This window comes from Colius striatus, chromosome 3 (genome assembly GCF_028858725.1).
Source record: "Colius striatus isolate bColStr4 chromosome 3, bColStr4.1.hap1, whole genome shotgun sequence".
In the NCBI taxonomy this organism is placed as follows: domain Eukaryota; kingdom Metazoa; phylum Chordata; class Aves; order Coliiformes; family Coliidae; genus Colius; species Colius striatus.
The window spans coordinates 36,542,119-36,567,114 of NC_084761.1; the positions used below are offsets into that span (position 1 = coordinate 36,542,119).

At 33.9% G+C, this 24,996-nt stretch overlaps 1 protein-coding gene across 4 annotated transcripts in view; it reads right to left on the bottom strand.

Moving 5' to 3' along the window:
* Positions 1 to 24,996, bottom strand: part of LRBA (LPS responsive beige-like anchor protein) — a 406,817-nt gene that overhangs the window by 268,116 nt on the left and 113,705 nt on the right. For 3 of the 4 annotated variants that reach the window (XM_061993733.1, XM_061993732.1, XM_061993731.1), the window contains exons 34-35: positions 22,636 to 22,697; positions 3,746 to 3,810 (exon numbers count right to left, since the gene is read on the bottom strand). In XM_061993733.1, the coding sequence (XP_061849717.1) occupies positions 3,746 to 3,810; positions 22,636 to 22,697 (127 nt within the window). Of the gene's footprint in view, positions 1 to 3,745; positions 3,811 to 13,428; positions 13,478 to 22,635; positions 22,698 to 24,996 lie in introns of those variants that run through there. The other variant, XM_061993734.1, reaches the window with a different exon arrangement.

Sequence of the window (24,996 nt, forward strand, 5' to 3'; positions counted from 1 at the left end):
TTCTTTGTAAGACCAATGCTTGAGAAAATGAAAATTAAGCAGCTTCAAGAGTCTCTAACTGAAAATTGGAAAGAATAATTGCTACAGCATGCTTAGGAGACTGATCCCTCAACCCCTGCCATGCCAAACCCATTATCACCCCAAAGGGGATAATAACTGTCATGCCTACTCTCAAGCTCGAGTATGTTTGTTAGTGCACTGACTGATACAGAAAACAAGGTCTAGCATAAGAGATGTTTCACAATAAAGTGTGCTAATGAATCAAAGCGACAGGAGAGAGTTTTAACCTTCACAGAGTAAAGGAGTTGTTTGCTAACTAGTCAAGTGGAGGAAATAAAGAGTCTAATGACAGAGATATTCCTACATGCAAGGAAGGAAAAACCAAGCTGCTTTTTTTGTCTCGGTTCAGAAATAATAGTTTGACTATCTCTTGCATAATTAGTTGCAGGATGAAAAAAAGAGAATCTGTCTGAACATCTTGGAAGTTTCCAAAGGAGAAGACCCACCATAACAGTGAATCAAATCATACCTGAAGATAATTCTGGTGAAAAAATTCCCTCATCAATAAACACTCAGGATGAGTATGCAAGATAGAGTCTCCCCAAAGAGGAGATCCAAAGGTGAAAGGCAAACACAAAGACTGAAATCCAAACTGATAGAAGTTCAGCAGGCTAAGGAACATGCTTCACAGTCTATACTTCTGCTGCACAGATGGTTCAGTACATAGAGAAGGACTGAGTACAGGCACCTTTTTAACAAGGTTTCAAAGAGCATTCATAGTGTTCCCAGATATTATAGTAGTGAACACCCCATTCATTTTTATTAAAACCAGATTAATGTTCTGTAGTAATGTACTGAAATTGCATTTCTTTACATACAAAGAAAGATATTATTTTTAAATATTCACTCCTTTAGCTTTTCATTTACATACTGTACCTTCCTGTTTTTCTAAACATTTTTGGGTTGGTGGTTTTTTTTTTTTTTGTTCCACTATACTTGTAACCTGGCCTTCAAAATAATTCAGTTGTATATTTCAGTTTTAGGCAGGTTTATGGTGCTGTATTTTCAAATACTAGTCGCCTGTTTAGAGATCTTTTTCAGTTCAAGTTTCAAAATTTCACTGGGTACAAACAAATCAATTCTGCTAGGTGTGTGCAGTGGACCTGATATTTCTGGAAAGCCTGGGAGCAACTATATGCATAACACATTAGTTACTTGTGAACACAATGAAATTCAGACCAACACATTCTGAATGCAGCACACACACTGCAGATGAGTCCCAGAGGCAAACTTTCTGAGTCTATTTCTGTCCAGGGAATCTTAGCCAAAACATGGCAGGCCTAAACAGAAAACTGTAAACTGCTGTGAGAGAGAGGTACATTAAAAGCAAGTTTAAGATTAATTTAGATCTTTCTTTCTAGATCCCTTTCTCTTCCAGAAAGTTTTTCAGTTGTCTTTTTGCCCCATAAATAAAAGCCGTAGAACACGCTTCAAACTGGAATATTCCCTGGTGTCGTTAATCCAAAAAGTAGTAATAACCATTGGGAATCAAAGCTTGGTTTACAAAGGTTATAGGGATGACAAGAATTTCTTCACCAAAGCTGCAGACAAAAGCAATTCTGCAATTCCACAATTTCTATCTAGGCAATTCTTCCAAGTCCTTAATTTTGTTTTATCTTTTTTAACATTCTCTCACAAACATCCTTCCTTATTTGCTGAAATCTAGTACAACTACGTTGACTTCTTTTCTTGAATACTTACAGAAGCAATTCAACTTTCTTTATACAACTGTGCGGTTAAAGTCTAAATCAGTATCACTCAGCTATTTTCATTTTAAACTTTTAATTGAAAGATTTCATATTTTGGAGTTTTTGAAGATTATACTATTACAGTAAAAATACATAAACCAACAACAAATGCAATGAAATACAAGGCCTGAAAGGTTTTAGTGTAAGTGCTACTATATGTAAAAGACAAATAAAATGCAACCTGCATGAAAATAAGAAAAGTTCTTGAATGCAGTTCATGTCACAAGAGGAATGTTTCACTTCAGTGAATGCTGAAAAGCCACAAAGCATCACAATGACCAATTCAACAATAACTTTAAAGGCTCCTATAAACAGTAATGGATGAAAATAGAGATAAAAGGAGCCATTTTTAAAAAATTAATTCCATCTCTTCTTCCCTATAAAGTTATGTCTCCACTTTTTAAAGAAAAAAAAAAACCAAACCAACTCTGCTATGAGTCAGAAATGAAATCAAGTAGCAGTCACTTAGATATTTTCTGCTAACCAAAACCACAATTTTCAGTCTTCAAGGGATCATTTGTCCCTGAGATAACCACTCTGCTAAGGCTAGTCTATAAGTCCTTGATGTTGTTTATGGAGGTGGGGGAGTGATTCTATTTGTCTGTGATGGGCATTGCAGGTTCTTAAAAGAAAATAGTCAATTCTAAACAGTTTACTGATAGAATGCTTCTCTGAGAGCTTGACCTGGACAAGCTGAATGACTACTAGGTAACTGCTACTTCAAAAAGTCTAAGCAACTGATTTGTTCATGATAATCATCTTACACAGATGAATCTTATGTTGTGGTTTATATGTGTGTGGGATCTCTATGTTATCTATGCTAATAAAACATTAATCAAGGATCAAATTTATAGCAGGCACTTTATAAGTAAGGTCAAGACAGGTCAGTCTCACATAATAGGAAACAACTACAGGCTAGATCTTAACACTGTAACTGAACACCCTTGTTACTTCACCTTGGCCCTTGGGATCAAGACTAGTAGCAAAATGTTTTTTCTGACTCAAAATCGTGTTTCTCTCACTAATAAACTGAAATGCAACCATTAAAATGGTCATTATTTTTAGGCATCTTGAGAATATCTACACAATTTAAAAGTAAAAAATCTGAAATAGCCATTTCCCCTATTCCTACAATGGTAAAAAGATAATTATATAGCACTTTAATATATGTAATAAATGCATTTGTTTTTCATTCAGTAGCTGTCCTAATCCTGTAAAATCTGGATTTTTACTAGCTCAAGTTACTCGCTAACAGGCTTTAGGTTTAGGAAAATTGTAATACTTATCATACTCCTTAGCTAACTCATTAAGACATCTTAAAAAAATAAATTCTTTAGAAAAAGTAAACATTGCTCTTAGTCTGTCTCAATGATAAATTCCTAATGAAGAAAAGAGATACAAGTCAAAGAGCACATCCTCATCATCTTCTCTGTCATGTTTCATTAAGATACACATATAGCAACAGATAGAACATTAAACTAATTTTTAATATCAACAGATTTTTTTTAAGGGACTCTCTTCCTCTCATTTTATGAGGTTAATAGGAAATAAACAAGCAAACTGGAATCTAATTTCTGAGACAGAGGCATATCTTACAATTCCCAGCTATAATGTGTTCCAAATATCAAGTCCTTTCCTCAAGAGATTAGGTGAATACAACTTACAGTTTCAACATTAACCAGTGCACAAGGATAGGAAGAAAGAAAATCCACAACACACCAATAACCTACATTTAATGAAATTAAAGAGCACTCAGATTCTGTAAAATCTCACATTCTGTATTAGAACAGAACCAAAATATTAAAGAGCATGAAATCACACTTGAAAATCTCAAAGAAAATGACACAAAAATGCAGGAAAAAAATACTTTTAAAACTTTCAAGTTGCATAACTTCATGAAGGCTAAGGCACAGTTGCTGTCACATATTGCAACTTACCTTCCTTCATTGACAAGCTCAATAAAGGCAAGGCCAGCATTCTTTTGTATAGAGTTCTGCCACTCCTGGAGGTGGGGAAAGGAAAGAGAGAGAAAATTAATTGTATAACAAAACTAAGAAAAAATATTTTCACCTACAGGGTCATGCATTTTGTTTTCAATTTTAGCAACTACCATCAGCAAACACACAAGGCATGAATTGTGTGCTAATCAGGAAGGAAATATTGCCAGTATGAAGAAACAGAACAGTATTGTTTGCTCAAAATCATTTTCTCTGGAGGGGACATGACAATACAGAAGCATTCCAGAAACAACTGACTGATTTTATTTTGCTAGGTTATGTAGTAATTCTGAATTTACTCTAGTTCATTGATGTATTTTGCCTTATGGAACCTTGATAATGCTAGAAATTAACTGTTTCAAGCTAATGCAAGGCTCATTCTTTACACACAAGTTTTATATCTTAAAGTCTAGTTAATATATATGCCAATAACAACCCTCACCTCAAAATCAACACTCAGTATGTTTCAATAAGGTGTTAAAACATTTTTAGCACTCTGAATTTTTAACACACTGAAACAATGGGAACTGCAGACACACATATACTACACACTTCTTACATCCAAATGAACCTTGCATTACAGCAAAATTCTACACCTCTTAAACACGTAGGTGGGTTTTGCCTGGCCCTCAGAAGAGAGACAGTGGAAAGTAACCAACTCAGATGACTTATTCATGTGGCTCGCTTTCCCATTTGAATGCTGAGGAGAAAACAACATTGGTTAATAAAAACACAAAGACTTTTACTCCTAGACTTGATAGGAAAATGTTAACAGCTAAAAATCAGGATAGTAAGAGTGTGAACTTTATTTTTCAGAGAAAATGCAAAGGCATTTGGATAGAACAGACCAAATACAAAACTTGGTTTGAACTTCACTACTCTTTTAAACTGACTCTGTAGCAGATACTTAAGTTTCATATCCTTTTCCACATCAGCTTCCTTGATTTTTCTGTCTATGAAATAACTCCAACGATTATTCTCATCAGGTGTTCTATCATTGTGCTTCTTTTAAAACAATGGCTTCAGTTCCAAAACAAGCAAAAAGTGCAAAACCGCAACTATTTCTTAAATGAATTTCAGATTTCTGAATGCAGGAGTCTTTTGCTGTCAACAGAGTACATTTTTTAATGCTCAGTATTGCAGAACTACCTCTCAGTCAGTCATTTGAAGGTTTAATCAGATATACACAAAAGCCAGTAGGACAATGTTGTCTCTTTCCAATCTAAATCCTGCCCCACTTCACCCCCCCAAAAATAGTATTTCCAGATTTCAAATGTGGGGAAAAGATTATAACTTTGATCTCTCAAGGCTTGATATGTTCCAAGTCCAACACAATTTTGAAGTAGACAGAATCAACAGTAGGATAATTGGAATTTGTGATGCATTATCATGAATTATAAATGTATTTAATTAATTTTTGTATGGCTAGTTTGTATGCAGTAATAAGCAAGTAATATTCCAAGTGTCGGCTAAGTCCCATTTATATATTATCACATATGGAGCTTTGGGGTGTTCATGGGGTTTTTTGAGGCAACATCAAGTACCATCACAGTTCCCTTATTGCTACATATATCTTATTAATATTTCTCCCACCATCTTTCCTCCAGTTAGTCTGTAAGCTGTCTGAAATAATTTTTAAAAGCATTTATTCTTAAGGAGAGGGGGAAGCCTTTTAGCTGCTAATATTCCGAACAAAACAGCATATGCAACTAATCCTCATAGGATTTTTTAAAACTGTAATATCAAGTTCTAAATATTTAGCTTCACATGACAATAATTGAGACTAGTCTCTGTTAGCTTAAGTGTGTGAAAACTCAAGAAAAGCAAAATAATTTTTTCTATTTATGACACTGTCCATCTGTTGCTCTGCTCTTAAAGAGAGCTCACTGCAATGCTTGAAAATTTAATTGGTGAAGATGGAGGTTGCCAAAAGTGAAAAGAAAGTACATTTATCATTATACTTTTCAGCATTTTTCTCTACATCAGACATCATCAAAAAAGGTGTTAGTCTAAACAACTTCATAAATCACAGCTGAAAACACCCTAAAGCTAATTTTAATAGTTGAAAGAAAAGACTAATGGTCATCATCTTTGATGATCCATTCAATATTTCCCCACAGTATATGTTCTCTCTCAAACAATTACGCTCAGTATGCATATTGCATTATTGGATCAACATCTTAGTTATCCATCTCCCAAAGGTATTAGGGGAAAAAAAAACACATTAAAAGCCTGAAACTCAACCACTAATGCAACTAAATAACTTCAAAACACATTTCAGCACTTTCCTAAGGAAGGACTGTAAGGGAAGATCAGCAAAGTCAATAATTTCATACCTGTTCTAAGTTGTACTCAATTGACTATCATTTCCTGTGACTACAAATGTTTAGTAACTAAGAGACATAATCTACTTTTCATACTTTTGGTCACTGTACATGAAAGAATGAAGCAGGAAAAAAAACCTCTAGATGCGATAAACATTATCACAAATAGCTACAATCAAAAGCAACTATTAACAAGGAGACAAATAAGAAATCAAATTTTTTTCAAATACTATGTCTGATGTGGAAATTTCCTAGCTCATTATTGTTTCACCTCGTTCCTTAATGAAATCTGTAAACACTTCAGTAAGTACTGTAGATAAAATGCAAGTACCATATCCTCTCCTGAAATGGTACTTCAAGTCTCATCTGAATTATAATTCTGTATGGAATAACATATTTCCTGTAGCTACAGTACAACTCTACTATAAGCGAAGTTATATCCCAATTTTATACCATTAAGTTTCATTAATATATTCTTAATGAGTGCACAAAGATCATTAAATGAAAATATTTAACCGTACAGGTCTTAAATCCTTCCTTTCAGAAACTAATAATCTCCCTCAAGGTTTATATCATGACCTATCATTGTCTCATTTCAGTCAAGTTTTTTCAGTCAAAGTTTTTAGACCTACTTTACTGTGGGTTTTTAAAATTTGTTAATTAATTCTAACTAATGATCAGTTTTATGACAGTACCAAATGCTCTAATAAAACTCACATAAATTACTACATTTCTTTTGTCCAGGAAATACATTTAGGCCAAAGACCACACATGCATCAAATGACAATTAACAATGAGATTAATATAGCAAAACTCTCTTTAGTAATTCTATGACCCATTTCAGCTACATGTACATGTGTAGCTATCTCAGTCTTCAAATGCATTGAAAAGTCTTTTATGCCTCTTGATCCTCCTATTTCCTTTCTTAAAAACAAGGTATGTCTCTAATCATATGGAATCATCAAATAAGTGGAGGGTTTTTAAATTCTTCATTGAAGTTGAATTTTCCAGTTTCAGCACTACTGATCTGATATGTTCTTCCATTTGTTGTTGGCTCTCTACTCATTCTGCATATCTTCATTCAGATCTAATACTTCAGAAACTTCTTATTTACCCAAACAGGCGTGCCCAAAAGCCTTTTCTACAAGCAGCAGCTAGTAGAAGCCAACTTCAAAATGAAGAAATGCAGGTAGTTCTTTATACAGTGCATTACAGATCCATGGAATCTATCATTAAAGGATGTTGTGGTGACTAAAAGTTCAATACGATCAAGAGGAGATTGCACAAGTACACGGAGGGAAAACACAAATAGCTGGAGAATGGAAGAGTATCATACACACTTATCTCAAGAATTTCCTTGTGTCTATAGCTGGAGAGACAAAAAGCAAAGTGAAACTTGTATGTAACCCAATACAGTCATTCCTAAAGTCTAATCACTCTAACAAGAAAATTTTGTCATGAAACATTTTTGTTTATCTGTAATTAAAAGTACTTTCCTACAGATAGCAAATGGAGATATCCTTCCTCAACCGTACATTTCTAGGAAAGAAAGATAATTGTACTTCAAACAACCCAAAATATATGTTTTCTTGGCTATATAAATTTATTAGCAAGACCAATCAATCAATTGGTCTGCTGGCTAAACAATTAAACATGGATCTTACAGAACATTTCAAGCATTTCCAGTAGACGAAAACTGCTCTATTTTCAACTGTAGCAAACTGTACTGTTACTTTGATTCATCGATACGTGAACAACCATAGAACCTAATAATTTACTTTTCTCAGACACTTAAAAAAATATCCTTCTAACAAGGTTAACATACTCCACAGTTAAGAATTATATGTAATGGTTGAAACACACATTCATAAACAAGCAAAAGAGACCAAATTAATTGCTATTTCCCATTAAGCTGCTGGAGTTTTAATAAATTATTTTGCTTATGAAACAAAAGAGAAGGATGACTTTGACACTGACAAATATGAAAGGAGCACTAAGGAACAGGGTGTGAAAATGTGTTAACATAAAACTAAGAGACATATTATATCCTAGAGTAAAGGTCAAATCTGCATGAAAAACTTGTTCATAGAGAGATATACTAATCTTTAAGTGCCTGAAGTAAACTATCAAGAACTTTTCAGCAGTGTTTTCACTTGGTGTCAGCACTCCCTCAGCACCACATCCACTACAGGCTTGAATGAAGTCAGCAAGAACATGTAGTGAAAAGTAGATTATATCTCAGCTAGGTTCTTCATAATTAAAAAAAGTTACACTGCATGCTAAGCAGTGTATCTGCAAACATAAATTAATTTTAAAGAGTTGAAGTATGCTTAAATTATTTTAATCTACAAAGCTCCATTGAAAGAAAAATTAAAATTTACATGGAATTTTGGGAAATTATATCAAAGAAATTATAATAATTTAATACCAAAATAAGCACATGCTAACTAGTGTACAAAAACAGACTTTGCAAGGATGTGATGTGTTTTAATATAAGAATAACACAAAAACACATTTGGAGATAATGCTATTCAGTAGACATACAAAGACACCTAGATGCTCAAATCAAATTTTAAAAACATAGATCAATAATGGAAGAACTATCAGAAACTGATTGAGAAGAAAATAATTTAAATAGTTATAGTCCTTTCTCTACAGAAACATTGTTGCTGAATCCTGACACAGAGAAAAGAGAGAGCTTGAAACAACATTTACTAGTAAATTCATAACATCTTGTCGGGGGAAAACTTATCAAACAGGCTGGAATTTATTGAAACTTAAATATTATTTCCACATTAAACAATGGCTTGTCTATGAAAGCTTTGATGTGGCATCTATGTAACAAGTCCACCTATCTCACTAATCAATACAGAGGTTTTGATTTCAATAAGGGTGATAAAAGTTACTCTAACCCTAGCCAGTTACAAGCTCTCAACAGATGATCATCATTAGGCCTCTATCAGGGTTCCACATACTCAGGCTGTACAAATGTGTCCTATTAGTACATGGTCTGTCTGTTTGGCAACTCCAGTCCTAAGACAAATGGCAGCTGCTGCCCTTCAAGGTCTGAAGTCAAGTCCTCAGGGAATCTAAAAGCCCAACTGGAAAAATCAAGGCCTGTTCATTAGAGACTGCTCCAGGGGGAACTTGCAAGGCTGCCATTAGAACTATATAAAAGAGCTAATTATTTTTATAAGACTTTTAAACTATCAAACACACTCAGTTACAACAAAAAGTATTTACTGCTGGCATTCCACTAAAACGTCATTGCTTTTTGTCAAAAAATCAGCCAGTGACAGTACACAACTAAAAATCTTCACATTAAATATTTTAATGAGTCTTCTAGGAGAAAGTCATGTAACAATTAATTAGATGAGATAGCTTCTCAAGTGAAGGTATAACAACATGCACATTGTTGTGGGAAAATATTCTGAAACAAATTCATGTCAAACTAACTAATATACTATAAAGTAGAGCTGAAATTTTGCATGGGTGAATATCTACCTATGAGAAAGACAAGAAATTCAAGAAACAAATGTGTTCAGGCCTGCAAAACCAACTGAAGAATACATGGCATTGTTGTTTCAAACTTACACTGTTAATGAACAGCTGAAAATACTGCAGTATGCTAGTATATTGATAAATCAAAAGGCAGAAAGGCACAAAGTCCACTTTGGTACCAAACACCAAGACTAAGCAGAAAAACATGAACAACAAAACTCTTTCACTATTTTTCCTCTGATAGAACAAAGAAAAAAGTTTACAATCACAATAGCTACTTTAATAAAGTCCACTGTGGGGCAGATTCTATGATTCCAAGAGTTGGAACACTATTTTTTTATTCACTACTGCAAAATTGTTTACTATTTTAACTATGAAACAGAAGCAAAGTTTCTTATGCTGAAATCTTTTTCCATCTGCCTAGCATTACAATACTGTTCCAAATACTAATGGTTTAACAGATCACCGCTATAGAGTATTTATTACAAATCTTTTAAAAGTGCTATATGAAATTCATTAGTGTTCTTTAATCAATTCTTGGATCAACATGCACATTAGCTTCCGACAGTCTAATTCAAAAAAGCAATTACAACTCTGGTCCTTATGTACAAGGACGACAAAAAGAAGCTATGTTAAAACAGTTTAAAAGAATGAAAATGTAAAGAAAACAGATTAGGAATGATTTATATTGATGCCTAGTGGTGAAGTTAATTACAACTAACCCAATAAAATACTGCCTTTATTATTGTACAGCAAGTAATAACCTTAGACACAGAAAACAGAACTCTTTGCTGACTTTTGCATGCTCAATTCCACAGAACACTACATTATGAATTAAAGAAGCAGTAAATAAGTCATAAAGAAACAGCAGGTTTTTTTAAGTAAAAGCAGGACTCTCCCCTGCTGTTTAACCATTTGCGATATTCTATATAAACAATGCTTCCTATAAACTGTTATTATGTTGTTAGTGGTAAATGCCTAAGAATACCTTCTAATGAGAGTTTAATTTCAATACTCAAAAGTTTGAGTTCAAGTCACAATAAGCTTTTATAGATTTTGAAAATACATTATACACAAATTGTGCTGGAGTAGTTTGCATACTGAAGTACTATGTTGTTCAGTAAACAGCAAATTTAAAAGTCAGCTTGTCACACAAAGTCTTTTATGCTGAGATTACTCTCAAAGTGGGAACTGTCTCCTTTACAAATTATGAAAATCTATCTTAAAAGATAAAGTATTGTGATACACTACATAAAATGTTACAGCATGTACAATCTTTAATAACTACATATAGCCAGAAAAACCTCGACACAGTCTGAAGCTGTCATAATTTATGGTGATACCAAGTATTCTTAAAACAGGACTTAAGTAATGAAAGAAAAAACATATAAAAAGTTCATATAAAATTATGAAAATACGACCATCTGCAAGCAGAAAGTTCACATAAAATTATGACAATATCACTATCTGCATAAATCAAATGCTATCAGTAATAACTATCGTAGCATAAAAGTGGCACATCATCAAAACTCATAAACTTCATTTTTGTATCTAGTTTCATAGAAAAATGAACATGTATATGAACATTTATTACACACTTTTTATAGTGATCTATCTCATGACCTGATGAATAAAATTTTGCTCCTAGAACCAATGTCACATATAAGATGGAAGAGATAAATCTATCTTATACTACAGTTCCTCTACAGTTCCAGTACAGCAACAATCTGTAGAATGGGGGAAAACTGAATGAGTGGATCACTGATATCAGGTCCACAGTTTCTGATGGAGGAAACAATTTGCCTGGGCAGCTTATCCCTTTCTGTCACTGGCAGGCTGTTGCCATGACTCCTCATGAAATGAAATCAGGGGTCAGGTTTGAGTTCATCTAGCAGCAAACCCTTTCCACAGCAGTTTCGTCTTCAGGTTCTTTAACCACTAGCTATTTTCAGTGCTGAGATGAAAGACGATAGCTTCAGGAAGAATATGAACAGAAATCCAAAACATTATTTGAGAAATCCAAGAAGTTCTGTAAATACATAGCAATGGGAAGCAAGAAAGTCAAAGGAGACAACATATTATAAGCAAAGGGAAGAGATCCAAACAATTATTTTTATGGACAAAAGAAAGAAAATTGAGGAATAACAGGAGCAGAAGGCAGCTGCCTCTTGATTTCAGTGCTTGTTTGTTTAACTGTAATTTTAATTTGAGTAAAAATTTGTTTCTGTAAAACACCACTGCATGGAAAAAAATACTTTCAAGGTAGACTACTAATCATAAGGACAAGAAAATCACAGCATACTCACTGCTATGCAGTTGCACTAGCAGTGACGGACTGATCTCACTGATAACATTCATCACCACCACTACTAAATAGTAGCAACCTTCCTGCTTAATGTCTGGTAAGCTTTAACTAAATAAATGCAACTATTAAAAAACTCAAGAATATACATAGTTAATAGTATTTTGGAAATAAATATCCCATTATAGTACCCTTTTCCCCAAACATAGCTTAGTTTCAGTTTTTAAATCCCTTAATGAATGCTTGCAAACAACAAACAAGATTCCCTCTATCATTGTACCTTTGAGGCAATGAATCCAAAACATTTAAACCAATCTCATCTCCTCACTCAAAAGACAGGATGCCTAAACCTGTCCCTTATTATTCCCTTGGGTAAACCTATCCTCATGCAGATCTTTTAGGAAAAGATTTAGAGGGAAAAAAAGACAAAAAACCCTAATGTGTCACTTTCATTACACTTCATTCTCTTCATTGCTACATTCTCCCTCTGTTGTCTTCATTTACACTAAAATATTCTGGGTATTCATTATTCCACTATTACACAACACAGCAAAACAAGGTTCTTTTCTCATCTGTCCCTATATGTTGCTACAATAAACATGATAAATCATAACTTTCTGCTCCTTTCACTGCAAATCTTCCCCTGCAATCACCAAGCAAATTTTACAAAACCATTTCCGGTTTAAGCAGAAATAGTAATAAACGTCTTTATAAATGTTCAGAGGGTAGAGAAAATATAGCTGATTCTTCTGAATCTGAACTAGGATCTAATGCCCCACAGACATGCACCTCAAAAATCATATTGATCACAGTATAATCTGAATTATCAGGGTTTTTTCACTTAAGCAAGTTATGTTAAAATATTTATTGAAATATTAGTCCATCATCAACATCTTTTGTGAGGCAGATGTTTTCCCAGTTGCAGAGATATGTTAAAAAGCACAGACAATTACAAATAAGACTAAAAGTTAATGTGAACAGCAACACTATGTAAAGCTTCTTCTGCCAGAACTTTGAGTAAACAGCACTGCTCCTCAAAACATGAGTTTCTTAGGGAGTTTTGCTTGGAAACAGACAGATATCATTTGGTGAACACAAACAGAAATGTTCACATATTTGTAATTCGTATAAAGTCAGCAACAAGCATTGCCGCTCACTGAACTTTCCATAATCTCATACCCCTCCTCTCAACTAAACCTCTTTCCAAAGTCTCAAACAGACTAGCTGTAAAACAGCAGGGTGTTAAATTAAAGCACACTTTATTTTCAGAGGTCTCCACACTTCGTGGCTGACTTCCTGTCAGGAAGAGTTCCATTTCAGTGCAGAGCCCCATCAGCAGGGAGCTCACAGAATTAAGTGCCAGTTGATATTACTTTGTTTTGCATTTACCACCCATGAGAATATTGTTCAAAGATCTAGTTATAAAGTCAGCATGGTATCATCCTTCTGACTAGACTGCCAAGCCACAGGGTGTGCTTGCACTGCACAAAACTCACCTTAAATAGTGGTGGTTTTTTAAGTCGTAGTGTGCTGGTGAAGCAACAGGATGCCTTTTTTCTTCATAGAAGACTGCTTCTGTAGCTAAATTATGTTCCCTCAGTTTTGAACATCTGCAACAGTGTACATTCATGGAAATGAAGCCGTACTGTTTCTCTATCACACCCTCAAGATTCACATTTATATTAGACAATTGCTCTCCTCCCTAAACATAAAAATGTATACATTAATCATACAAATTCTCAGCAACGCAATTTTGAAGGCTAATATTTTTATTTGTAGTGGTCATGTTCTCTATTAAACTCACACTAACACCATGCCTTGGATTCCTAACCCAATTAAAATAATTTTCATTTCATAAAAGAATTTTTTCTTAGTAAGAGCTTATAAAATCTGAAAAGCAGAACAGCCACTAAAGATTGTACTTTTAAAAAATGAAAATCAGGGAGGAAAAATCCTCTTTTCCCCCTCAGAACTACTCTAGGTAACAATGATGTTTCCTGAGATCATGTTACTAAAAGCGCATCAGTCACCACTCCAGTGTGGCAAACTGTTTCTAAGAATAGTTTGGTTTGGTTTTTTTTTTAATCTTATGTTTTATCTATTCCTCTACCCAAAGTCTGCAAGACACGTTGACTTCAAATGTATTGTCCCAAGAAACAATGCTTCGCATCAGTTCACACCAAAATACTATGCCTTTACTACATACCACTTGTACCTCTCTACACACCTTCTTAATCTATGGCATCCATATTTCTTTACGTATAAACATAGTTTAAAATTTTTGTTCAAAATCAGAAAGCTCAGAATTACTTTCCAGAAAACAGCTCTGAAGTATAAACCAAAGAACATTTGTTCTTTCTCATTGCTTTTCTCAATTTCTAGTTGATTCTGGTATAGTCTGCTGTTGTTGAACACTTCAAAACACAGTGTCTGCACAGTGGCTTCTGTGAGTCAAAAGTACACCTAGATAAAACATGTTTTAGTTAGGAAGTCATTTCTATTGCTTTAATGATAATTTATATCTATACACAAAAAAAAAATCAACCCCCTTTCAATAAAAGTATAACATATCAGATTTTCTCCTGGTTTTCTCATACTAAATGTAACATATTATAGTTTTTGTTCATCTTAAAAATCCCACATCATATATTTAATCTCCAAACTGAGGAGTGAGCAAGCTTTTAAAGTACTCTTGTAGACCTAAGAATTATTGAAACATATAAAGACATAAAGTCAAAATACTAGCTCACATGTTTTAACTATTGTGACCACTACCTGTCAGGATATAAAGTGCTTATTGCATCATTAAGTCAAAAAAAGTTAATTTATTATTCATGCAGTATCAAATAATCATTCCAAATACATTCCAATCTATTTTTCACACTTAAGGCAAAAGTAAAGTTTAGCTTTAAAACTTCTCTGATTTCTACTACTAAGCAAACTTTCAATATACATCCACTTCACAGACTGACAGAAGAAACTATATTCTATTAGAATTCTTAATTTTTTTTTCAATTTAGCCAATGATGGACGCAGATGTTTTAAACTCCCTACCTGTAGGCCATACTAATAGTAAACAAACCACATTATTCCTGAAACCAATAACTACACTGACAAGTCAGAGTTTAGATAGATCTTAAGTGTAGCAAACCAAAGTGAGATGTGAGAACTGTGAACCTTAGTGATTACTATGAAAAATAATAAGAGTTTGAAAGAAATCTCTATGTAAACATGTAAAAGTGCTCTCCGAGGAATTCGAAGGAATTCAACAGGTACTGCAGGCAATTATAGGCAATTACATTTTTGAACAATTTAGAAAGCTGCAAAAAATTACACTAGGAGTGAAGTTTCAACAGACAGATTTTACTTTATCCTGAAGTTTCACATAGAATATATCACAATAATCTAGTTCTGGAGAGACAAAATTTACATACTGCTTTAGTCAATGTAGCTAATTTCAAATGTAATTTCAACATACTCCAGTTCAAAGGAAAGGTTTTCCCAGCTGTTTCCATTTATTTCAGTCTTATCAGAATTGCACTCCAGACAGTTATCTACCAAAATGATCTCCAGTTTCAAACACGTAGAACGTATAACACACTTCTAGGAAGTAAGCTGCAAAATACCCACAGCATTTTTAATTTTTCTGAGTACTCTGGTCAGTGACCAACAGCAAGCATGAAAGTTGTCAACAGATGTTTTCAGCACCCAAAGTGAGATCCTCTGAGGTGGAGACAAAACTCCTACTCAGGCAGGGAAGAAGCTACACTATGCATAAAACCCCCATATATATCAAGGGTAACAGTGAATCCAAGTGATCTAGATAACAGATTTGATAATTTAACCTTCTGTTTTGTTAGAAGGATACTTACCAACAAGACAGCATCTAAAAATCCAAGCACAGAGTTAATCCTACTGACCACTAGCCAAACAGCTCACTGTATTTACATCAAGTGCCTTGCAATGTAGTAGAAGACAGAAGTCCTAAACTTTAATCCCAAGACCTTACAGAAAAAATGCTGATGTCTTCATATATCTATGTCTTCGTATAAGGAAACTGCAACTGAGGACAATGCAGATGAATAACAATGCTGTTTCAAAACTGGACTCTTCCACATGCCTGGTAAATGCCTTAAAATTCTGGACTACTAGCTACTTTGGGAGGATATGTTGAAATCTCTGACAGATTATTCTACTTCATGGTAATAACTAATGTCTGAAGTATTAATTGAAACTTAAGTCTCTTCTGCCCCAGAAGTGTACTTTCACATCATGGCCCCTGGTTCCTCTGTGATCTACCTTCCCCTCTCTCTAGCTTTGACTACAGCTTTCATCCCACAAAGCTAAGTTATGGTAGATGAAAATATACATTACAGGGGGAAAATAATAACAATAGCTTTTGAAGAGCAACTAGTTTACAATGTAAAAAACACTTCACTGAAAATATTCAGAAGTAGTACTGTACATAAAAATGAATAAACTTTCCCTCACTACTCTCTATTAAATATCACCTTAAGGAAGAACAGGGTAACAATCTTCTATTTGGTATACCAGCTATAAAGATCACACAATATTCATTACAAAATTGCACTGGAAATGTTCCTACTGCTGTCAAGTGCGTAATGCTATGTTTTCAAATGTTAAGGTTTATATCGTTTTGTTAACACATCTAGCTCCATTCGGTAGGAAGTAGACCTGAGGCAGCTTCAGAATCTAAATATTCTGTAGCAGGAAGAAAATTCAAGATCGTCTTAACTCCTTCCATAGCCATCCAGTTTCTACAAAAAGCTAGTGTGGCAGATAGCTTTTAAATCTTAAAATTCTTCAAAAGACTACAAGTTTAGAAAAAAAAGAGAGTATACTATGAAGTCTCTGGCACACCTGCAAGTGAAACATTTTTCTGTATATCTCAGTACAGTATCCTCATACTAAACTAGAAACACTGAATATTTCGTAAGTGCAAAGCAAGTTAATAACACAAAACAAACACCTATAGGCATGATTCATGCAACATCTTCCCATGTACTTAACAATTTAGAATTTGAGAAGTTCTCTTTTTTCTACTTTATTGGTTAAAATCTGAATCATTTTGATTTGTCTAACAAAGTTACATTTCTAACCACTTTATCATTAAAGCAATCTATCACTGAAGTGGGTTTTTTTTACTCAAATACAGCTACACTCAATTTTGATAAAAACAATGATCCTATTGGCAGAAGTTCACGCGGTATAAAAAGAAAAACCTCCAACTCCTGATATCTTCTAAATGGCTTTTAAAATAAAATTAGATCGACTGAAAGTCATTTGGCAGCTTACAAAGTCTACCCTCTATATCAAAAACACATACAATTTTTTAGATCACAGATCAAAAGTATTATTAGATCCCTTTAAAACTTAATTTCAGCTGTTAGAATACAAAGTCATTAGATCAAAAAATATTATCTTGGTTAAAATGTCACCAGCTAACACTTGGGGCACATAAAAGGTATTCAAACAGCATTTATTATCTTCATATCTAAACAGGGATATTTTAAGAGGTTTTTTTGTTCTGTTGAGTTCAGCTGTCATGGTATCAGTGACATACGTCTTTAGATAACCTATACTCAATTCAATTAAAACTTCATAGCAATCACTATAGTTGTCCATCAAATTAAATTAAAATAAGAACTAGGGCAGATCATGAAGCATCAGTATATGTGTTCCCTCTGCAAATAACAAGCACCAAAAACCTGCCATCTTGTACACAAACTAAAATCTCCAAGAAATTCAAAGGCTTACCACATTTTAAAACGTGTCGCAGAAATCTATCCCAAGGTAACGAATTTTGATTGTTGATACTAAGGGGTATTAAGCACAGTATATTCAGAAAAGGCTGAAGACTTTATTGTATTTTACAAGCATTTATGTACTGTGGTGGTGGAGAAGTATGTGCAAGTGCTACCACCCAATTGCTCTTCCTTAGGGGAAATACACTATTTTATTGTTAGTATGGACACATGACTGTATGGCACATGTTCATTTTTTTTTTAATAATTAGAATTCCTTATCAGAGTAAGAGATACTATGTAACTAAGAAACTGCCCATACAAAAGATGAATATTGACTTCTTTCAGAGCAACAGAATTGATTAGCAAAGTAATTCAGTAGCATATGAAAGAGATATCACACCAAAGAAACATCAAGCAAAAGAAAAGCCTTTTGCAAACACTTCACCATTTAAAACAGTGATAACTGGTTTGGTGACTTGAGTCAAGCAAGGGGAAAAAAAGAGCTGAAGATCTGTAAGTCTGCCTACACAGGCAGTAAGACAGTGTAATTTTCTCTGCTTTAATACTACTAATCAGCCTCTGCTGTACTTCTAAGGTGCACATGCACTGCCTTGGATCATGCTTTTGTCTCCAGAAAAATAACTCCAAAAACTATCATATTTAATTGGGCCATATGAGCAGGCACTGTCACTGCATACAAAAAAAGAAAACAGGAGTATCAGAGTTTATGCTTCCCTCTTTCATCTCCCCATGAAAGACACAATTTATCAAGGTCCAATATAATTCTAATAGCTACAGCTATGTAGTTATATTGGAATAGATCACATTAATATTTCTAGAAGATAAAATTTCTAGAGATTAAATGTATTAAAACATTGGTCTTGGTTTTACATACACTATCAGCTATTAAGAATGTGCTCTTAATCCCTTTGAAAGAACAGAGGCAGAGGAAAGAGGAACCAAGATGCTTTTATAGCTAGAATCAGCAAGCAGAGCGTATGTGCAGGTAGTGGCGGTGGAGGGGTCATAAAAAAAAATTGCAAACTTTTGAAAAGGTTGGGTGGCATTCCACCCAAATTATACAAAAGCTGAACAGTATTTAAGTCAGCGTAAGTTTATTTTATGATCTAGAAAATTTAGATCCGGTAGAAACAAAGCTCTTCAGTCAAAGATGGATCTGATAAGAACCATCTAATTAGTTCTCTTACATATATTCCACTGAAAATTCAGTTGATTTACTACAGAAAGAATCTGTATTAAGTGCTGCAAATTCTGTAAATTCAAAGGCATCAAAAAAACCCATGGTACTTATTTCACCTATTTTTGTATCTTTTCACCTTGAAGCCACAATAACAGGACAAATGCTTCACGTATGTGAGCAACAGATAAATGTTTTTAATACTTCCATGGGAGAGTAAGGAAGATCAGTTTTTCCTACTTAGCCATCTATTTCAAGAAAACATCTGACAAATGAAAGGAAGCACAGCAGTGTATTTGTTTTATGGATAAATATGCACTCAATTTATACATATTCCTTTACATTTTAGGCATAGTGTTAGAGTCCTTTTAGAGGTAAATGCTTTCTTCAGGGGTTTTATCACAGCTTCCCCGCATAGAAGCCCCGTCTCACAATAGCATACAAGCACCTTCAACACCCTGACGTCACTCATTTAAAAGGGATAATAGACACAGGACTTTCTCTCTTTTGGTTGGTTTAATTACCCCAACAGGATGCCAGGCCAGACTAGATGGTGCTTCTAGGTTCACTGTACTGTATGCATTTCTGATAAATGGGAAAAGAATAGATGACCTGGCAGAAGGCTCAGACAATAACATGTGATTTACAGGACATGAATGCAGCTACTATAAGATTTATCTGACAGCCCTCTCCGATAGTGGACTGTTGAGTATCCGATGGAATGATTTCTAGTCTGGAAAGTCTGCTACTGAGTAGCCATACACATTATTTATTTATTAGATGTTTTGGGTTGAAACCATTTTTAAATGATGCACTTCACAATGCTCAGCCATAAATTCAGTTTTAAACCCTAGAAGGGAGGCAGTGTTATTGGAATGTGTGTCAGACTGAATTAGGATGAGCAACACAACGCTTTTATAAAGTGGCCTTGAATGCAACGTCGATTCTTTCAAAAATGATATTAATGTCAAATAAGCAGGAACACTTTGCAGTAATATTAAATGAAGGATTTCTTTATGTTTTGATAGATTTATATAAATGTAAGTATACACAGAGATATGTCTCAAAATGTAGCATGTCTATCAAAAACCACAACAGTTTTCACCTTATAAAAAGTCTTTTGTCTGTATCTTGAACCACCTGTTTCTCTTTTTACCTTGTGTTAAACATAAAACAATATATCAACATATAAACACAAAATTAAAACACAAAAGCAATGTTCTTCTTCTATATGCCTAAATAAATGAGCTTTAAACAAGCGAACAAATTAATCAAGTGTCACAATAGTTTCACAGAATAGGAGGTTTTTTTGGGTTTTTTACACACCTTCACCTGGGAAAGAAAAAATTTCCAGTGTTTCAGGGAAACAATCCTAACTGCTTACATCACATATTCAATGATTATAACAAATTTTCAGAAAGAGGTTAGCATAAAAAAACAGCAAAGATATTAATGAGAGTAATCTTTCAATTTCATAAAGTGATGGGTGACAAATTTGTGAAGTTTTAAATCAAATTTGTAGATACTTACTTTGTAACTATGCCACATTATTTATGTGATTAAAAACTAGTTTTTGACCTGATCTTTTGATCTTTGTCACCTCATCCTCTCCATCTCCTCTTAAAAATTAATTAAAATTTTAGCAAAAGGATATCACTTCACTTTCCACCCTGTCTTCGGCCAAAAAAAAAAAAGAAAAAAGGGAAAAAAAAAAATCAATCAAGCTCAACTCCATCTCCTCCCACTGTCTGTAAAATGTCGGGTTGAAATTCAATTTCATATCTCTCAAGCTTTCATGTAGCAAAAGACAGTTCACTTCTTAACAAAATAAATCACTTCTGTGATTGCCATGCTGACCTCTTTGAATTAGGAAAATTCAAAGTGAAAAATGTAATTATCACCCCAGAACAATCTGTATACATCTGGAGCTAATTTTAGATTCATTTCTCACATCATTTTTCATATTCTGCCAAAAATTACAGCTGCTATGTAACTTTAAAAAGACTTTGAGGTCATTTTTACTTTATTGGTTTATTTCTACCATTTCAAAGAACAACCTCAGTCTCTGCATCTAGCACTGCTAAGCAATCATGATATCCTCAATTTGATTAGGTTAGCATTAAGCAGCATTGTGACATATGTGACAAATAGATGCATTAGAGCACGTCATTTATTCCTTATCCATTCCACTTCCCAAAACGAAACAAGTGATGTACAGTATAGAGTACAACATGATTTTTAAAAGATTAGATTAACCTACCAAAAAGAGAAGGAAAGGTCAACTACTAATTATTGATACAAGCAGCATGGATCCCAAAAACTAATTTTTAAAAAAGGTAATACCAAGCTGTCAGGCACATATTTAAGACTCAGGTTAGTTTTACTCTAACACATTAATAAATGAACAGAAAAACTTCTGTACAGATTTCTTGATAGCAAGGATTCTTGTCTAATTTAAGTCAGCATGAAATTTGTGTTCTAGAAGATGTGAACGATGCCCACTTCTGGTATCGTAACATGTAAAACAACCACTTCTAAACGTCAAAAGTTCCATAAAGAATATAAAATTCCCTTCAGGGTAAAACTAGATTTCCTGAGGAAGATGGAAAACTAGATACGCAAAGTTCTAGATACATTCATTAATAATAAGCTCACTAGAAAACATAACTACTCTTCACTAGTTCATTGTAAAATCTATTAGGTGTAATCTCCAGAAGTAATTGTTCTTGTTGCACTTTATTGACAATGCAGACTATCGACTTTTCACACCTTCTATGATTCTTTCATTTGTATTCATGAAATGTCTATCAGCACACTCTAAATAAATTTGGCAATATAGGTACTAAAGCAAATAAATCAATGTGAAGAAACATTAATTTTGCATTATCCTTATTCGTCAGGCAAGCAAACCATAAGGGTTGTAAATGAAGGTCAAAGGTTTTGAAACGGGTCAGAACCCTTGACCTCTAGACCAATACCATTCCCATTAAAAAAGGCTATTTTAAAGTTTTAAGTAGGGGAATTTACAACCAGAAAGGTATCATTTTTAAGGCACCAAATGAAAGGCTCAGTTAAAAAAAATCTTCCATTTAATTACAAAAAAGAAAGTAAGAAATCACAAAAGAAAATCCCGTTAATATTACGTATACCATTTTTCGAAAGTTCCTTAGTCTCTGACTCTTTTCTAACCACAGGCAATTCTTATGTTCACAGATATATAAAATCACTTTCCTTCTAGGAATGTAAAATGCTCCAAACTGCTGACAAGCAGAGCTGCTTTCTTAAATTTTTCTGCAGTTCTTAGTACTTGTCAAATCAATTAAGAATGACAGTGTTTCAAAAGTATTTATCACTCATTTCATAATCTCTACAAAAAAGGAAAAGTTCTATTCATCCCAGAGGATTCAGCATGCAGAAATCAATCTGTTTCTATAACCTTAATATTTTATTGATCCTATTTTCTTAAAAATGACAACATAGAATTACTTACACACACTACCATCGAGGTTATGTAAATGCTCAATAGTACAGTAACATAAACCCCTTATTATCTTTTCTCTCCACTTGAATCAACACAATTACTATGAAACATTTTTTACAAAATCAAGTTTTTACACTGTCTTTTTACCTATTACATATAACCTTACTTTAAATTTGAATTTACATTTAATTTTTTAACTTCAGTTTCCATTGTGCTCAGATAGCAGTTTCAGACAATACAGCTACTTAAACCTCACCTGAGAGCAAAGCAGCATCACCAGCTCCACAACTGAACTGCTAGATTTCATGCACACAAGACCTACAAGAGGAAAAACCGATATACATAAATGCATACTTCTATGGTGCTAGCTGTTAACACAAACTATTTTGAAGTGCAATGCATTGGAATCATTTTGACAATTAAAAGAAAGCTGATATTATACCATTTCCAGTGGTTTTTGTACTTTTGTATTTCCAGCAATTTTGTACTTTATCAGCAAAAAAAAAGTAAGCACGTGAGAGATAGATCATAAATTCTATGTCTCACATCTAAAGATGCAGCTCATAGTAGTACATTACCTCCATTATCCACAGTTTCATAACTGTTTACATGTGAAAATGATCAGAAGTTAACATATGTTATATTAATCCACTGTATCTACATTTTGCTATTTCCTGAAGGATTGTGTCATTATATATGCAGAGAAGGGAAATGGCTTTATGACCTTTGCTTTCTCCGTTGCACGTTCTCCTTTCAGCCCCCAGCTATCAATCAAGTTTCCATTTTGTTTCATGGCAGCAGACATCCCAAACACTCTTATTAGTACTTTGACCCTTAACCCCACACTAAACCTTAGCAGAAGTGCACGCAGTAACCTATTATATATTCTCAATTGTTTATAAACTAATTTGACTATTATCATTATTTGTATTCACATTTGGGAGAGGTGCCTATAACTAGTTTGTAGGCCTGAAAAAATGGTTTCATGTGCCTATTTTTGTCTAGATGGTTCATACATTCCCAATAATTTTCCTTCTGTGTTTGTCTAATCTATGAAATACCTTATATATAATCTACACTAGAGTCAAAGTACTTTGAAATCAAATCACCTTTTCTTTATCTTCACAATTAAAAAAATGCAACTAAATAGGATATTTACTTCCTTGGAAAATAAAGCTTTGAGAAAGTCTCTTTCCTGTTATTGTTACAAAATGAATGAAATAAATTTGTTCACAAGGTAGCTTCCATTAAAATGTTTATCAGCTACAGCAATGCCCACATGTCTAATCAAAAGTAGAACCCAATCTTTTTCAGTCGTATGTAAGACAACTCATATACTTCTTCCTACCTCAAAAGGTAGGCAAGCTAAATTCCTAAACTCAATACATTTAATTTCAGTGAATTTTGGACATCTGACTTCAGTAAAACATTTATCAATGTCTGATAATCTAATTTTGTAATATAAGCTATATTCAGCACTATATAAAGGATGTTTGTCCTACACTACAGAACAAGAAGTTTCAAGAATGCTTTTTGAAAAAGACTTTAATTCCCCAGGAAGCAACTGTTAGTTGCTATTAGATCTATTAGTGCAAATACAGCTCACGTGCAAGCAATCAGTTAAGTTAAGCAACCATGACCTTCTAACATAGGAGTACTTCATTACTGGAAGCTGCAATGAATTCAGGCCTGAATTCAATTCACTGCTTTAACTGAACAAAACCTGCAAATTTCAATCTAAAAATCAGTGGGCAAAGCAATTCATATGATACAACCACATTATATGAAAATTCAAAAACTGGTGTTCACTACTAAATTTACAGTGTTCTAATTTCACGATTTTTTTTAATTGAGGGCATTAACATCTGCATTGCAGACCTGAGGCTCATTTTTAAACACAGAGAAACCCACCAGCACAAAGAAAACTCAATCTTCTCAAGCTCAAATCTTTTAAGTCAAAACCAGGAAGAGTCATAATAGTTGTTGTGTACCCGATTCTTCATCTTCTCAGAAGTACCCGAGAACTTGTTTCTATTCTGGTGATATTTTCCTCTTACCTGTATGTATCACTGCCCTCCCGTTATAAAACAAAAAGAGAGAAGAAGATTCATATGCAAGGAGATGTACTATAACATGCTCTGCTGAAATAGTTCCCAAGAAATCTTCTGTTACAACATTTCAGTAAAAATGCAAGGTCTACACTATACTCCAATACACTACTTTGTATTGTACTGTTGACCCTGACATCAAGTTTTCTTTTTAAGGCTCACAAAACACATTTCATACATCAGCTTCAATGGGCTAATTCCCTTGAAGTGCTGCAAAACTAAGGAAGAGACAACAGCAGTTAGTCCCACATAATGAGACATAAGAAATTATGAAATGAGATGGAGGCAAAGAGGGAGCAGAGATGGCAAAGATGGGGAGATACTGACAAAAACCTCAGAGGACTAAAGACAGAAGGAACAGGAAGCAGTGAAATTCAGTGGACATCACTGTCTGGGAGGGCAGGAAGAAAGCTTCTAAGGCAGTCTCAACAAAAAGAAAAAGAAACATCTTTAGTCTCCAAGGTAAAACAAAGCACATATTTTTTTTAAAGGTTTTTTAAAATGAAAAC